The sequence below is a fragment of the Pseudophryne corroboree genome, chromosome 3 (assembly GCF_028390025.1).
Source record: "Pseudophryne corroboree isolate aPseCor3 chromosome 3, aPseCor3.hap2, whole genome shotgun sequence".
Classification (NCBI taxonomy): Eukaryota; Metazoa; Chordata; class Amphibia; order Anura; family Myobatrachidae; genus Pseudophryne; species Pseudophryne corroboree.
Genome location: NC_086446.1, coordinates 339554765 through 339571730, shown reverse-complemented (window position 1 = coordinate 339571730; position 16966 = coordinate 339554765). Strand labels below are relative to the sequence as shown.

The window sequence follows — 16966 nt, the reverse complement described above, 5'->3', positions numbered from 1 at the left end:
ACGGCGAGGTGGATCCGTCTCTAATTCCAACCTGTACCCTTGAGATATTATCTGCAGGATCCAGGGATCTACCTGCGAGTGAGCCCACTGCGCGCTGTAATTTTTGAGACGACCGCCCACCATCCCCGAGTCCGCTTGAGGAGCCCCAGCGTCATGCTGAGGCTTTTGTAGAAGCCGGGGAGGGCTTCTGTTCCTGGGAAGGAGCTGCGTGTTGCTGTCTCTTCCCTCGACCTTTGCCTCGTGGCAGATATGAATAGCCCTTTGCTCTCTTATTTTTAAAGGAACGAAAGGGCTGCGGTTGAAAAGTCGGTGCCTTTTTCTGTGGGGGAGTGACTTGAGGTAGAAAGGTGGATTTCCCGGCTGTAGCCGTGGCCACCAAATCTGATAGACCGACTCCAAATAACTCCTCCCCTTTATACGGCAAAACTTCCATATGCCGTTTTGAATCCGCATCACCTGACCACTGTCGCGTCCATAAAGCTCTTCTGGCCGAAATGGACATAGCACTTACCCGTGATGCCAGTGTGCAGATATCCCTCTGTGCATCACGCATATAAAGAAATGCATCCTTTATTTGTTCTAACGACAGTAAAATATTGTCCCTGTCCAGGGTATCAATATTTTCAATCAGGGACTCTGACCAAACTACCCCAGCACTGCCCATCCAGGCAGTCGCTACAGCTGGTCGTAGTATAACACCTGCATGTGTGTATATACTTTTTTGGATATTTTCCATCCTCCTATCTGATGGATCTTTAAGTGCGGCCGTCTCAGGAGAGGGTAACGCCACTTGTTTAGATAAGCGTGTTAGCGCCTTGTCCACCCTAGGAGGTGTTTCCCAGCGCTCCCTAACCTCTGGCGGGAAAGGGTATAATGCCAATAATTTCTTTGAAATTATCAGTTTTTTATCAGGGGCAACCCACGCTTCATTACACACGTCATTTAATTCTTCTGATTCAGGAAAAACTATAGGTAGTTTTTTCATACCCCACATAATACCCTGTTTAGTGGTACCTGTAGTATCAGCTAAATGTAACGCCTCCTTCATTGCCAAAATCATATAACGTGTGGCCCTACTGGAAAATACGGTTGATTCGTCACCGTCACCACTGGAGTCATCGCCTGTGTCTGGGTCTGTGTCGACCGACTGAGGCAAAGGGCGTTTCACAGCCCCTGACGGTGTTTGAGTCGCCTGGACAGGCACTAATTGATTGTCCAGCCGCCTCATGTCGTCAAACGACTGCTTTAGCGTGTTGACACTATCCCGTAGTTCCATAAATAAAGGCATCCATTCCGGTGTCGACTCCCTAGGGGGTGACATCCTCATATTTGGCAATTGCTCCGCCTCCACACCAATATCGTCCTCATACATGTCGACACACACGTACCGACACACAGCAGACACACAGGGAATGCTCCTAACGAAGACAGGACCCACTAGCCCTTTGGGGAGACAGAGGGAGAGTTTGCCAGCACACACCAAAAGCGCTATATATATATCAGGGATAGCCTTATAATAAGTGCTCCCTTATAGCTGCTTTGTTATATCAAATTATCGCCATAAATGTGCCCCCCCCTCTCTGTTTTACCCTGTTTCTGTAGTGCAGTGCAGGGGAGAGACTTGGGAGCCGTCCTGACCAGCGGAACTGTGAGAGGAAATGGCGCCGTGTGCTGAGGAGATAGGCCCCGCCCCTTTTCTGGCGGGCTCGTCTCCCGCTATTTAGAGAAATTAGGCAGGGGTTAAATATCTCCATATAGCCTCTAGGGCTATATGTGAGGTATTTTTAGCCTTTATAGGTAATCATTTTGCCTCCCAGGGCGCCCCCCTCCCAGCGCCCTGCACCCTCAGTGACTGCCGTGTGAAGTGTGCTGAGAGGAAAATGGCGCACAGCTGCAGTGCTGTGCGCTACCTTTTGAAGACTGCAGGAGTCTTCAGCCGCCGATTCTGGACCTCTTCTGTCTTCAGCATCTGCAAGGGGGCCGGCGGCGTGGCTCCGGTGACCATCCAGGCTGTACCCGTGATCGTCCCTCTGGAGCTTGATGTCCAGTAGCCAAGAAGCCAATCCATCCTGCACGCAGGTGAGTTGACTCCTTCTCCCCTCAGTCCCTCGCTGCAGTGATCCTGTTGCCAGCAGGAATCACTGTAAAATAAAAAACCTAGCTAAACTTTTTCTAAGCAGCTCTTTAGGAGAGCCACCTAGATTGCACCCTTCTCGGCCGGGCACAAAAATCTAACTGGAGTCTGGAGGAGGGTCATAGGGGGAGGAGCCAGTGCACACCACCTGATCGGAAAAAGCTTTACTTTTTGTGCCCTGTCTCCTGCGGAGCCGCTATTCCCCATGGTCCTTTCAGGAACCCCAGCATCCACTAGGACGATAGAGAAAAGTTGTTGGTGTATAAGTATGTGAACTACGTCTGGGCTGTTAACCAGCGATTAGAGTGTAGACTATAAATATATTTAGCGGTTATTTATTTGCACACAGAATAGGTTGCATGTTAGTTGTTCTACTACCGGTAAATTCTCCATGTAGCTCACGTCTGGCACTGACACTTGACTAGAAATCCCTGTAACAAAGTCCCCGCCCTGTTGTGTGTGAGCAGCTGCTGTATGTCGCACAGGCTGGGGCGTAAGGAAGAGACTGCTGCCTGTACACACAGAACCGGCTATTACACGCTGCCGTACGTAACAACACGCGTGCTCGTTCTGAAGCCTAATCCAGTAGAGTCGCTCTTTGGTTCCCTGCAGCAGCCATTTTGGCAGAGCCAACTACTTGGGCTCGCGCTGGGTTGGTCTACAAATAGACGTAATTGTGCGCCACTGCCCATGCGACATTTAACACCGTCAGTGACACTATACTCCGCCTCTGCCACAGCCCCATCTCTAGGACGTCAGAATGCTGTTTACGAAGTGACGTTGGGAGCAACCGAAGTTTCTAGAACGTGTGACGTAAGACGTATTTTTTTTTTTTTTTTTTTGCAAGTCACTGTGAGGGCCTGCGCGCGTTTATGACCTCTCGCTGCTTCTCCTCTATGTACAGAATTGCGGTCGAGGCTGACAAATGACCAGTGTACCGCGGACCGGGGCAGTCCGGGAGACAGAGCAGGGCTGAAAGAAGGGAAAGCAGGCCTGGCAGCCGATTGGTGTAGACCAGAGTCAGTCAGTGACGTTACCGCTGGCCAGTTGGCGCTGTGGAGTGTGATTTGCCGCTCAGCTGTCAGTGACGGTTGGGTGGTGTGGTCTCCCTCCAGCCTGTCACTGCGCGACTAAGGCACTGCTCTGATCTGATTGGCTGTCTTTGGTGTCAGTTAGCCGCCAATTTCTGCAGGCAGGCGTGTGATTGGTGGACGCTCGGAATGTCTGTGTTGCCGGGTGATGCGGAAGTGATAGTCGAGACAGCGGGTACACGGGTGGCGGATGCACGAGGAGGGAGAGCGGCGTAACCGGGGAGTTTATCGCAGTCTAGCAGGTACGGTGTGGTCACCAGGCATGCCGATCTGGTATACTAGCTAGGATGGTACCGAGATCTGTGCAGCGAGGTAGAAACTGTATCCAGCGGTCGGTGTGTGTCAGCTATCGTGCTGGAAGAGCAGGTGACGCTCAGGCGTGCGGCAGTCTCTGTGCTGCGCTAATACAGCGAATGATACCGGGGCGCACCTTTGCGTGCCTGTGACCCGATACCCGCACACCCCGCAAAGGTATGCTGCCACACGCCCACACATTGCACCATCTTCCTGCCTATGTTAGGGACAGGAGGAAGCTGCTGAGTGCGGGTTATATATAAGACCAAGTGGGTGAGAGGGGCATTAGAGAGGCTGGGCCACTGCAGTGAGGCAGGATGATTACTCTGTGCGGGCTGCTGTGGAGTGAAGGTAGAGAGATGTCCTGAGATAAGACCTGATGCAGGGATGGCGAATAGCTTACAGAAGCTTCTGGTGATTCCAGACTGTACTGTAGTGTGTGTGTGTGTGTGTGTGTGTCCCATTCCTTGTCTATGGTTTTGTATACAGTGGTTACCTGGAACTAATGTATATTATGTGTACAGACTTGGGACTAGACTTTGTTGTGAGGGCTGAAACTGCATTGTAGGCGTGAACTATCTTTCATCATTGAAAGATGCAAATTTAATTATTCTAGGTCATACAGGAAAATGTGGTTTGTCAATGATGCCTGGAGACTAATAGCTTACAGGTGCTTTTTCATGTAATGCAATCACTTGGTTTCATATACTGTATCTGATGTGTCGGTCTCTAATATGTCTTTACACTTTTCCCTCCCCCCAGGAAAAATCTGCACGGATCACTGAGTGTTGGGAAGTGTGAGTGTTGGGGGTCCCTGCTTTCCGGGGCTCCCAGACATGCTGTCTTTGAAGAAGTATCTGACGGAGGGTCTAATCCAGTTCACCATTCTTTTGAGCCTGATGGGTGTGCGTGTAGACCTAGACTCATATCTGCCCTCTCATTTGCCCCCACTGCATGAGATCATCCTTGGGCCCACCTCAGCGTATACACAGACTCAGTTCCACAGTCTCCGAGGGACCTCTGATGGCTATGCAGTACACCCGAAGAGTGTGGATTTGGACCAGTTTTTCACTTCCCGTAGACTTCTAAGCCGTATGCGAGCGCTTGATAGGCTGCAAGTGCCCAGCACAGAGCTTGACGCATGGCTTGTACACAAGGAGGCAGAAACCTCTGTGTCCAGTGTTCAGACTGGCTCTAGCAGATCTCCAGACAGCCCGCAGGATCTCTCAACATCCGGGAACAGCCTCAGAGACAGTATAGAGACTGTACAAGGACATGGTGATGAGTTAGGAGCAACTGCACAGTCTGAGTGTTCCGAGCTGAACAAGGAGGTAAGGAAAGTGTGGGTGGGTTAAGGCAATGTTACTACACAGAACAAGGATAGCAGAGCAGAATCACGTGCTGTTTTGTAAGCTCCTCTGTGTGTTTACACAGGATTTCAAGCACTGAGAGAGGTTGTTCAGCGGGCTTGATATGTAAAACGTGAGCATTCTGCAGTGCAGACATGAATAGTGTGACCTTATATTACTCCAAACTCTGAGCATAAGGTGAACTAACCTTAAGTATAGAATACAGGAGCCATTCATCTGGTGCACAGACATTATCAAAGAACACAATAGTCAGAAGCTGAGACCTTAGGTTTATTATGAACATTCTAACCTAAAACAGACATAGGGGCAGATGTATTAAGCCTGGAGAAGTGGAAGGTGATAACGCACCAGACAATTATTACCGATTTGAAACATGACAGGAGCTAATTGGCTGGTGCGTTATCACCTTCCACTTCTCCAGGCTTAATACAACGCACCAGACAATTATTACCGATTTTGAAAAATGACAGGAGCTAATTGGCTGGTGCGTTATCGCCTTCCACTTATCACTGCTTTATCACTTCTACAGGCATAATGCATCTGCTCCTATATAGGGCCTTATGCAGGGTTGCTAGCAGTCTTAAAAAGAGCGCTGCTGGGCAAAACCATGTTGCACTGCAGGTGGGGCAGATGTAACGTGGGGTGTGTTCAACTGAAATTTAAATTGCTTTGTAAAAATAAAGCAGCCAGTATTTACCCTGCACAGAAACCTATACCCCACCCAAATCTAAATCTCTATGCCAGGGATGGGCACCTTTGGCCCTCCAGCTGTTGTTGAACTACACATCTCAGCATGCCCTGCAACAGTTTCAGCATGGCCAAATAGCAAAACTGTAGCAAGGCATGCTGGTATGTGTAGTTCAACAACGGGCCGAAGGTTCCCCATCCCTGCTGTATGCACATGTTACATGTGCCCCACCTGCAGTGCAACATGGTTTTGCCCATTTGTGTCCTTTTTTTGGTTTGCTAATAAACCTGGATAACCCCTATAGTTTCACAACCCTGAGAGCGCCTCTGTATTATAGGCCTTGATTCCTCTGTCTGAGTGTTGTGTGAGCGATTATAGCTGCACTTGATCTGTCTGCCTGTGTGAGGTATTTGTTGCGTAACTTAGTCACTCAGTCACATTTATAAGGGAAGTGTGCCGGCTTTTCTCTTATACAGTGTAAACTGTACAGGCTTGTCTGCACTGGATTTTGTGTATCTTTTGTAGAACTTTGCATTGGGCAGTACTCTCAAACGTGGAGAGCCTAGAAAATGGTTGAAAATTAGAAAAGCATGTGTTGATTCTATGGATTTTAGTCCCCAAAGTAAAGAACATAGGGGGAGATGTACTGAGCAGTGATAAAAGTAGAGAAGTTACCCATGGCAACCAATCAGCTACTCTGTATACTTTTATAGTATGCCAATTACAAATGTTACGTAAATGCTGATTGGTTGCCATGGGCAACTTCTCCACTTTTATCACTGCTTGGGACATCTCCCCCACAGAACATGGAGTAAAATACTCAAAAATAAACAAACTTTTTAAAATGGAGCAGAATTGTGTTTTGTTTTGTTTTCTCCTTCCTTTCCGGTTTCACAGTATTTACGCCGTATTTCTTTGACTTCTACTTTTGAGAAAACGCCAGGCATTCCCAACCTCTACTCAAGGCACACTAACAGTGCAGATTTGGGTGATATCCAAGCTTCAGCACAGATGGTTAAATTAAAATAACTGAAGCACTGATTAAAGGGCCCTACACATTGAGCGATCCGCCGTCTGGCAGCCCGACGGGGGATACGGCCGACCTGGCGGCGGGAGGGCAGTGACGGCGGGAGTGAAGTTTCTTCACTCCCCCCGGCTCCATAGAAGTGCAGGCATATATGGACGAGATCGTCCATATTGGACTGCATGCACAGGCGACGGGGCACCAGCGATGAACGAGCATCGTTCATCGCTGGTGCTTCCACACTCAAAGATACGAACGGTATCTCGTTCATTAATGAACGAGATCGTTCATATCTTTGAGTATTATTGCCCAGTGTGTAGGGTCCTATAAGCCTGGATATCACTAAACCCTGGACTGTTAGTGTACCTTGAGGACTGAGGCAGCTGTGTTCTCAAATGTTGCTAAACATACAATAAATATAGGATGGAATTCAATTGTTTGAGAAGTCGGTTGGGTGTCTGTGTTTTTTTTTCTGTCTATTAGATAAGCAAAAAAACAGACGCCCAACTAACTTTTCAAACAATTGAGTACCCCATATAACGCGTTATAATTAGAACACAATACATCTATCTCCATTTCTATAGACTAGAGAAGGCGTTCCCAACCTCGTCCTCAAGGCATACTAACAGTGCAGATTTTACTGATATCCAGGCTTCAGCACAGATGGTTAAATTAAAGTAACTGTAGTACTGATTAAGTCACCTGTGCTCAAGCATGGATATCGCTAAACCCTGGACTGTTAGTGTGCCTTCAGGACTGAGGTTGGGAACTTTGTCTAGCTTATAGAAACTGAGGTAGATGTATGTTGTTCTAATTATAACGCTTTATATTTATTGTACTTGTATGTTTAGTAACATTTGAGAACACAGCTGCCTTTTAAAAGTTACACAATGTGAACTTTAGTAGCTTGGCAATTGTGACTTAATCCCCTAGGGATGGACTTGGTATTAGAAAGTTTCTAAAAATACAGTGTTGAATACATCAAGCTTTTTTTCCGCGTTTTGAGTTGTAACATACTGTAGTTTCTGTTTCTCATACAGGAGCAGCTGTTTTTTTAGCTTTAGTTGCTCTTAGTATTGTATGTGAATGGGTAGGCTGAAGAAAACTCTGCAGTCTTCAATGAGAGATAATGATGATGAAGGGAATGACAGCTGTTATTTGTGTCAAACTGGCAGCATGACCAGAGGTGACAGGTGTCTGGTCCACACTTGCACAATATAGAGCAAGGGACAGTCATATAACCTGTTTACATCTTATCTTGTAGCACTGATTCCTGAGCTCATGTGTGTCACACGAAAGGACAGTCATATGACTATGTGGTGTATGTTGGCAATGTGTTTTGTGGGGTGTTTTTGTTTTTTTGTTTATATGTAATGTGTATTTGCAATGGTTATGAACAATTCCTAACTGTGCGGATCCATATCATCTGTTTCCTGTGTGCTTTGTTTGCTCTAGTTGTCTGAGCTTGCATCAGATTTTTTTTCATGCTGCTTTTATGCAGCTGACATGACTATGACTTGATGACATCTTAATAGACTGTAAACTTGAGTGACCTTGAAATTCTGTGCAAGGACTTGACTTACAGGAAGAATAAGTGCTTTCTGTTTTCTGCCTGAGGTGTTTTTTTACATTGCGTTGAACAGTAAGCTAGCCACTGAGTATATACTATGTAACATGGCACTATGCATCAAAGACTTTATCAAAAGCTGTTTTCTTCATATCTTTGATTAGATATAGCGTGGTAATGCGAAGGCGCAACCTAGAGTGTTCCAGTTATTGAATTACACTGAAGCATAAACAGGGTGTGCTTTGTCTAGACTTGTTCACTTTTTCAGTAATTCTGGATCCCTGATTTACCCCGATCTACTAAGAGGATGCTGAAATGTTTGTTTCTCATTTTCCAGGAAGTTGATCCAATAGATATTTTATGGCTTCAAGACGTTGACCTTGGAGCTGGGCGTGAAGATTTTGAGAGTCGCCAGCATCAGAAGGACAATGAAGATGTTTGGGAGTCCTTGGGTGATGATCCAGGAAGTGAATCTGTGGACCCCAGAGTGCAAGTGGATGGAGAGACTGGAGAAAATGTACCACATGAGGTGAATGACACTTCGGCTATGTGCACACAAGTGTTAATTCTATTTGTTCCTCATTAAATTGTGGGCATTTTCGAGGAGATAGCTCCTAGAGATCATTGTTCTCTCTATGGGGAGATGCTTCTGTAGTGTATACAGCCATCATGCCAAGGTCGATGACAGTAGATATGTTGGGAAAGATTGAGTACACCAAACTTTCCCCCATTTGTGCCATTAAATACTTTGGACTATGCGAGCCAGATATATTATATTGCAGGGGTGGCCAACCAGTCAGAGGCAAAGAGCCAGAAAAGATCTGTAGTCAAGGGCAAGAGCAACTACCATGTGCGCGCCAAAGGCGTGCCTGCAAAAATGGGGGGGTGGCCTAGTTGTCACAAAGCCACACCCCATTTTTGTGCGCACACCTTTCTGTATGTCGTTTGTAGGAGTATGACCTTGTGTCATAACCCTATTTTTAGTCATGTTGTACAGTGCCACATACGTATAATGCCCCAGTACAGTGCCACATATAGAAATGCCAATATATGGGTGCCTCCACAGTGCCAGAAACATATGTCCTCACAGTGCCAGATACATATATGACCCCCCCCCCCCCCCTGTGCCAGCTATACATATATGACGACCCCCTCCCCAGTGCCAGATGCATATATGACCCCCCCCAGTGCCAGCTATACATATATGACCCCCCCCCCCCAGTGCCAGCTATACATATATGACCCCCCCCCCCCCCCCAGTGCCAGCTATACATATATGACCCCCCCCCAGTGCCAGCTATACATATATGACCCCCCCGTGCTCGCTATACATATATGGCTCGCCCCCCAGTGCTCGCTATACATATATGGCCCGCCCCCCAGTGCTCGCTATACATATATGGCCCGCCCCCCAGTGCCCGCTATACATATAGTGCCCGCTATACATATATGGCCCGCCCCCCAGTGCGCGCTATACATATATGGGTCCCCCCCAGTGCGCGCTATACATATATGGGGCCCCCCCAGTGCGCGCACTATACATATATGGGCCCCCCCAGTGCGTGCTATACATATATGCTCCCCCCCCCCAGTGCCAGCTATACATGTCGTCGTCGTGTCCCCCCCCATGCTGCTCACTGTGCTGCTGCTGTTTTGTGAGGGGAGGAGAGAGCAGCACGCGCCTCTCCTGCCCCTCACTCTCCGGCGGCGGTATCTCTCTTCAATTAGGTGCCGGTCCGTGAGCCAATCAGGAGCCTCAGCTGCTGGTCTGTCAGCTCTGGTTCACAGACCTGCTCTGAATTGAAGAGACGCCGCCGGAGACAAGACAAGTGTGTGTGCCGGGCAGCGGTAGCCAGGAACCGGCCGAGCCGAATGCAGCGGATGAAAGAGCCGCTGGTTGGCCACCGCTGTTATATTGCATTGGAATGTTACACACAAATAAATTGCTGTGAAGATACGGATTGTTATTGCGTTACTGACATTTTTGTCTTTTCAGGGTCAGACAGCTATGTCTTTGGCAGAATGCCTGAGTCTTCTAGAGGACACTTTCCAGTTTGCTGATTCTCCTGAGGTAATTCATTGTCCTCTGACTTGTTCACTTTGGTGCCTTATCACCTCTTGAACAATTTTGACAGGCTGACTTCTGCTTTATGCAGTTTCCAGCTCCTGCCCCTCAAAGTATATTGGATGTGGATCCATGTCCTGTGGCTATAGAACAGGCAGATGGTCTCCTGTCCCCTTTTCTTCCAAATTTGGAGACACCTGTGGATCTGGAGGAGCAGTGGCAGGACCTTTTGTCTATTATGGATATGCAGGTACAAAGTGCTTTTAACAATGAATCAAAGCATATTTAATCTGGACACTAATGTGTGTGCTACAATCAATTTACTCTATTTTCTGAATGTGATTATAATTTGTTTTCCCTGTTTATTTTCATTCTTTGCTCTCTCAGCCATGCGTAGAGGTGTTCAATGCTGTACAACTAATAAAGACCTCATCCTTTCTTTTTTTTTTTTTCTTCTTTTCCTAGCCCATGGATATCAACTGTTCAGTTGACGATCCTTTATACCTGAACTTGGATCCTTCACTCCAGCAAAATGGGACCCTAGATCAGGTGTCTCTTCAAAGCTGTTCTCAAAACCTTTCACTCTACACTCCTACAATGGAACCATTTCCAATCTCTGAGTCCCCGCTGCCTCAGCTCTCCTCCCATAACTCTTCTGACCTCAATTCCACTTTTGGATTTACCAATATAACAGGAATTCTTTTCCCCTCACAACTGAACAGCACAGCCAATGAGACAAACACTGTTCTTCAGGACCCACTTGGTGGAATCCTGGGTGAGGCTTTGCTGGATGAAATCAGTCTTATGGAGTTGGCACTGGAGGAAGGCTTCAGCCAGGTACAAGCTTCACAACTCCAGGAAGAGTTAGATTCAGATTCTGGACTCTCTCTTGATTCCCACCGTAGTCCAGTATCTCCTAGTGGGTCTGAGAGTTCCTCTTCCTCCTCCTCCACCACCTCCTCCTCCTCCTCCTCCTCTTCCTGCTCATCATCCTCCTTCTCTGAGGAGGGAGCAGTAGGATACAGTTCTGACTCTGAGATGATTGAGCCTGAGGAATCTGAGGAGGCAAGTGGGTACCAACCAGAATACAGCAAGTTTTGTCGAATGAGTTCCCAGGATCCTGGTCGATTTCAGCGCTTTCCTTTTCTTGACCATGTTGGACACAATCATACCTACAATATGATGCCTGAGGAGCCAGAGGAGCAGCAACAGCCTATGATAGGGAGGGACAGTCAAAGACAAACCGGATTCTTAGATAGGCAGGCAGGCCGAGATGAGCAAAGAGCTAGAGCTATGAAGATACCATTCAGTAATGAAAAAATTATACATCTGCCTGTTGAGGAGTTTAATGAGCTTCTTACTAAGTATCAACTTAGCGATGCACAGCTTTGCTTAGTGCGGGATATTCGCAGACGTGGAAAGAACAAGATGGCTGCTCAAAACTGCCGCAAAAGAAAGTTGGACACAATTCTGAACCTGGAGCAGGAGGTGAAACGTTTAAGCAGAGAACGTAACGCTCAGTTGCGAGTAAAAGGAGAAAACTTGAGATCACTACAGAGAATGAAACAGGAAGTGGAGAACTTGTATCAGGAAGTGTTTAGCCAGCTAAGAGACCAAGAAGGTCGGCCATACTCTCCTCAACGATATGCCTTGCACTACACCAACAATGGCAATGTAGTACTCATGCCACGCAATGCTGAGGGACAGCAAAGCCGGCGTCCAGAGAGAAAGGACAGGAGGAAGTGATATCTTTATTTGAATTCTGGAATATTACAGGACATGGGATGTGGGCTGTGCTTTCATTCAGGCCTCCGTATCAAACCTTTCACACAAGACTGACCCCAGTGAGTGATGAGGTAGATGTCTACACATACTGAGGGCCAGGGGCTGTGTCCTGTCTGCGTCGGGGCCCCGTTTGCCCAGGAATGCGGAGGTCGCCAGTCGGGCCTAAAGGCAGAGGAATGCCCAGGAATCGTAAACATAAGAAGCCGACAAAGGGAGGGTGACAACTACTTTTTTGTTTTTAATTCTTAATGTCTAAAATGTAGGCAAGTATGTGTCAGCAATCGAACAGTCAACATGCATGAGGGTGAGTGGTGTCAGTGTGGCTTTTTCTGAGCAGACATCTGGCACTGTGGTCTAAGAGAGTTTGTAGTGTATAAGCAGTTTGGGATTAGTGACTTAACTGGTAGAGAGACTCTGAGCCTCAAAAAGCTTAGTACTGATTTCCACTTCTTTATAGCAGAGCGTTTCCTGTAAGTGACTAGCATGTAAAAATACAACATCCTTTTTAATGTGCTCAGAAATCTCTGGCAGTGCAATTTTAAATTTGCTGTCTGCAACAAAGAAAGTGTAGTGGTTTAATTCCAACAATTTCCCATGTTAAAGATTTATGAGCCTCAAATTGCCAGACAGGGCATGACCCAATCACACATGGTCTATGAACCAGTTACAGCAACACCCAGAGATTCCTGCAAGGTGGATCGGGTGGTGTATGCGTGTGTATATTTTGGACTACTATGTTAAGTAGCAAGAATTCTGTTCATTAAGGGAGTAACAGTTATTCACTGAATCCTAAATTTATTCTATAACATTCATGTGATGAGTTAGGTTTAGAGTTTGCAGAGTGATAACTATGCACGTTCCATAATACATCATCCTGGAACTAGTTCAACAATGTATGAATTTTTTTTTTTTTTTTTTTTGTATTTAAATTTTTTTTTTTTCTATTTGAAATAAAATGATTTTACAATAGATTCCGCAGACCTAATACAATTTATTTGATTGCATGTTTGTCAAGAAAAAAAGTAAAAATATACTGTATTTAACTAGCTGAAAAGTTTTTGCTTTATAAGTAGTTGCATATATTTTTTTTTTTAACATAGTTGCTTAAATGACACTGCTAAATAGATGATCTTTATCACTAAAGGTGTATACAAATTGGAAAGTTTAGACACTGAATAGCCAGTTCCTACAAAGCGCTTTCTCTGACTATTCTAAAATCCGATATTGTTCAGGACCAGAGACTGTATAGGCCAATACTTTGACTTACTGCTAAGTATCTATAAATGATGTTTTTAGCTGACAGAATTACAATGTGAATGGCACGTTGGATAGATAGATATAGATATATATTTATATTAATTAGAGTGTACTATAGAATTGTGAAATATTAAGTAGTGTAAAAACAGCTAAATATTTATTACAAATATCTTGTTGATTAAAACTGGTTTATAGAGAAGACAACTCCCTACCTCCTACATGTCCATGTGTGGATTTGAAGATCAAATACAGAAGGTGCTCTGGCCGTTGACACTGATATATAACAAAGTGACATATTTGTATTGTTTTCACCTCTAACCCAGAAAAGACAAATTTCTTAGGAGGAGAAAATTAAAAATAGGACCACCATACCAATTACTCAGCCCCCAAACCCCCCCATTTTATTTTCTTTATTATTTCAATGTTTCAGACTTTACTTCTCTCTCATTGCAAATCAGTTGATATTTCTCTGGAGCAGTTGGAATCAGTCTCTCCTGTTCCTGAGAGTAGTGACATGATAGTGGGGGAAACACACCAAGGTTAACCTTTTTTTATACAGCCTAATTGTGTTAATCCAAAGGAAGACAGAACACCCCCATTTTTACTGTATTAGTTTCTCCGGTGGGGAAAGGGGATTTATTCCTGACACCAAGAATAGCAGCCAGGAAAATTCTATGGATAATCAACATCCTAAGGATCTACGGTAATTATAACTAAGGACATCATTGCATTCAGTTAAGTTTTCAAGTCCGTTTACTATAATCACTTTGGTAAGGATTTTACTAACTTAGCCATATTTACATTTAAGAATCACTTCCAGTGCTAATGGTGAAACCACCTATCTTCTCTAAGCAACTAATGGTCCTTGCATTAAAAGGTCATGAAACGTATATGTATTACATATGTCTTCTAATGGAGTGCATCTATTGTTGAGTGCCACTCACTCTTGGCAGTCGAGGGGGTTACAAATTTCAGGTTTACAAGCTTCAATGTTAATTTAGTAATTTTAATGTTGCATAAAATTCATAAATGTATTGTCTCCCTTACAAATTATATTGAAACTCAAAGCTAATGCTACCATGTTTTGAATGCTGCTCTTTATCCTGTACATTAGATCTACCTACTTTGTTCCAAGCTCAACAAAAGCTCTGTACTTCATTCATCTACCGCTTCAGGGTCCATAGTCTCCACAGGGATGACATTGGGGTGTAGGTGGTTGGAGTACCAGGCACCAAACAGTTAAAGGTTTTAAAAGTCACAGGATGCCTCGGCTCCTCCCTTATATCTCGTTGTCTGACAGTTTTTAGGTAGGTGTCTGCAGGAGCCGGATGCATCTTTCAACATGGAGGTGCTTTTTGCAACACCAACCTTTTTATATTAGGATTTCTTTTCTATTTACTACTGGGCAAACAGCGCTAGGCAGTCCTATAGGATGCCAGTGCTTCTACTCCAACTTCCTGCTGGCACCGCAACACTGGTGAGTGGTCCAGTGATTACGGCGAGGACCACCAGTGCTCTGCTAGCTGCCCCCATGGGAGCCCGAGAGAGAGAGAGAGAGAGAGATATGTTCCCCGTGTCCTTTACCAGCCTTTTTCTCTGGTTATGGAGACTGATTGGGCGTCCAGAACCCCCACTAGTCCACCAGGGCAATTGCTACTGGTACCGTGGACCTTTGAGAGGCCACTTGCCCCAGAGGGTAAAGTCAGCAAGAGGGGGAGGGGGGGGGGGGGGGGGGAGAGTAGTAAGCTCTTCCTCGGTGGGCCCTCCCCCAGCTAGTGGCGTGATTCCACACAGAGGCTTCTAGCCTCTGAGATGCTTCTCCTCACCTTACACTGTGAGATGCTCAGCAGCCATTTTATAAGCAGAGCTAAAGCTGCAGTTCTCCAGGATTGTCGGGTCCAGTTTCTCTGTATACGTCTCCCCAGGGCCAGGTTATACAGCACTGATCCTACCCAACCAATGCGGCTTGGGTAATTTTATTTAGTGCCCACTGCAAATATATTTATATGCATTGTATGTGATTTGTGCTAGCTCTGCTTGGGGAATTCAATTGTTTAATTGTGCCCGATCTTCCCTCTAAATTGATGGGAGATCACAGTGCGATATTCAATTGGTGTCAAAATGGGTCACTTTTTACGCATTTCAGCTTGCCAGTCCTGGGGGTAGCGAGCTGAAATTTAAGGCCTTGCGTCTGCCATCTGAAACGTTTGAATAGCTGGGTGTGGGGACCCGCGATAACATTTGAATCTCGCCCACTGTCTCAGTTTCTACTGTTGGCTATATCGGTCCTCTTTTACTCCTTTCCTAATCCACAATAACGGCTTTATAGGGATTCAAAAGTACCTCATGTTTACTTATATTTGTGATGGGTGTTACATTGCATTACTGGTTATACACTTATTGTGTGCTGATTGTATACCATTGCTATGCCTTCTAAAGGCAAAGGTAATAAGCAGGCTGGTTACATGCAGGTCCTATTCAGTGGGCTTATTCCCTCAGGATCCTGTGCAGGGTGGTTTGTGTCCTAATTATTTTCTCCCTCACCAGTCTGCTACTGTCCAGGAGCCATTCGGGGTGGCTTCCTACTCTCAGGTGTTAACCCCTTAACAGCCCACACACTGCCTCTTACAATACAGTTTCCACAACAGTCACAGCCTGCTTCCCATATGCATCCTCCTTCGATGGATGTTTTCTCACACTCTGTTCTGAATCTGGCTCAAACATCTGCCGCCTTTCAGCAAATGTTACAGGGTGCAGACTGTTCGCCGCCAAAGTGCCTCACGTGTGGAAAATATTCTACAGTGGATGTTCCCCGTTGAATTCCTTCAGTAGGATCAGCTCATTGAACTCATGCGTGAAGCATGGAGTCCTGGCCAACGATTTCAGCTTCCAAAAATCCTGGCGTATTTGTACCCTCTCTCACCTGCTAAGTGGGAAGTTCTCCCTACAGTTGGTTCTCATGTAGTGTGCCTAGTTAGAAGCTCTGTGCAACATGTACCGTCAGCATCCTCCCTAAAGGAAGTCACAGACAGAAAAATTAAAACCTGGCTGAAGTCTGTCTGTCTATTCCCTTACAAGTGCTATTACTAGACCTGCTATGACCTCGGCCTGGGTAGCGAAGGCTGGGTGGACGCACTATAAGTCTCCCTTCAGCTGCTACCAGGGAGCATCTGTCCCACGTATCTCATATCTGAGAAGCAGCTTCTTAGCTGGGAGAAGCAGTGTTGGATACTGGGATCTTTGCTTCCAAGGCATTTCCAACCTCTGTGGTCATCTGAGTCCTATGGCTACGCTCCTGGAAAGTGGATACTGGTTCCAAGAAGGCCCTTGAATCGCTGGCCTTCTCTGGGAACATACTATTTGGCGCAGAGTTGGACAAGATAGTTGCTACTTTGGCAGCGTCTAAATCTGCTTTCTTGCCTTCAGTGGCTACTTCAAAGCCTCCGACTTCTTCCTTTCGCCTCCAGGGTAAGGCTAAAGGTCAGCCCTCTACAAGGCAGACTACCTCACACAAGACCACCAAGTCCCATACTAAACAGGCTTGGGCTACCTGATGTCCAGCCACCAAGTCTGATGAAAAACCCTCCACCTGGTGGGGTGGGCCTTCTCCTGGGGGATCCCAGGGTGGGAGACCGACTTGTTCGGTTTGCAACATCTTGGCGTTGGACCACTACAGATGCCTGGTGATAAT

The 16966-nt window shown here is 46.0% G+C and overlaps 2 protein-coding genes across 7 annotated transcripts in view; one reads left to right on the top strand and one right to left on the bottom strand.

Annotated features, from left to right (window-relative positions):
• The window catches only part of COPZ2 (COPI coat complex subunit zeta 2), a 324698-nt gene extending 321940 nt beyond the window's left edge, over nt 1-2758 (bottom strand). The window contains exon 1 of one of the 2 annotated variants that reach the window (XM_063959624.1): nt 2513-2758. In XM_063959624.1, coding sequence (XP_063815694.1) covers nt 2513-2527 — 15 coding nt within the window. In that variant the 5' untranslated portion in view covers nt 2528-2758. The remainder of the gene's footprint in view (nt 1-2512) is intronic. The other variant, XM_063959623.1, reaches the window with a different exon arrangement.
• Nucleotides 2759-2840: 82 nt separating this feature from the next.
• Nucleotides 2841-12987, top strand: NFE2L1 (NFE2 like bZIP transcription factor 1). Of its 5 annotated transcripts, none has more exons than XM_063959620.1 (6): nt 2841-2947; nt 4282-4850; nt 8506-8697; nt 10165-10239; nt 10325-10483; nt 10699-12987. In XM_063959620.1, exons 2-6 carry the CDS (start codon nt 4356-4358, stop codon nt 11977-11979), a joined length of 2202 nt encoding a protein of 733 aa, XP_063815690.1. In that variant the 5' UTR covers nt 2841-2947; nt 4282-4355; the 3' UTR covers nt 11980-12987. The 5 variants fall into 5 exon arrangements, with proteins under 5 accessions (XP_063815690.1, XP_063815688.1, XP_063815692.1 ...); XM_063959618.1 differs by lacking the exon at nt 2841-2947 and adding an exon at nt 3015-3467; XM_063959622.1 differs by lacking the exon at nt 2841-2947 and adding an exon at nt 3494-3696.
• The last annotated feature ends 3979 nt before the right edge of the window (nt 12988-16966 follow it).

What these genes read in the sequence shown, in the direction of transcription:
- NFE2L1 (XM_063959620.1), top strand. Translation starts at nt 4,356, where the DNA reads ATGCTGTCTTTGAAGAAGTATCTGACGGAGGGTCTAATCCAGTTCACC. An exon ending in AGTTTGCTGATTCTCCTGAG is followed by an intron (nt 10,240 to 10,324) that starts GTAATTCATTGT and finishes TGCTTTATGCAG; the next exon opens with TTTCCAGCTCCTGCCCCTCA. An exon ending in TGTCTATTATGGATATGCAG is followed by an intron (nt 10,484 to 10,698) that starts GTACAAAGTGCT and finishes TTCTTTTCCTAG; the next exon opens with CCCATGGATATCAACTGTTC.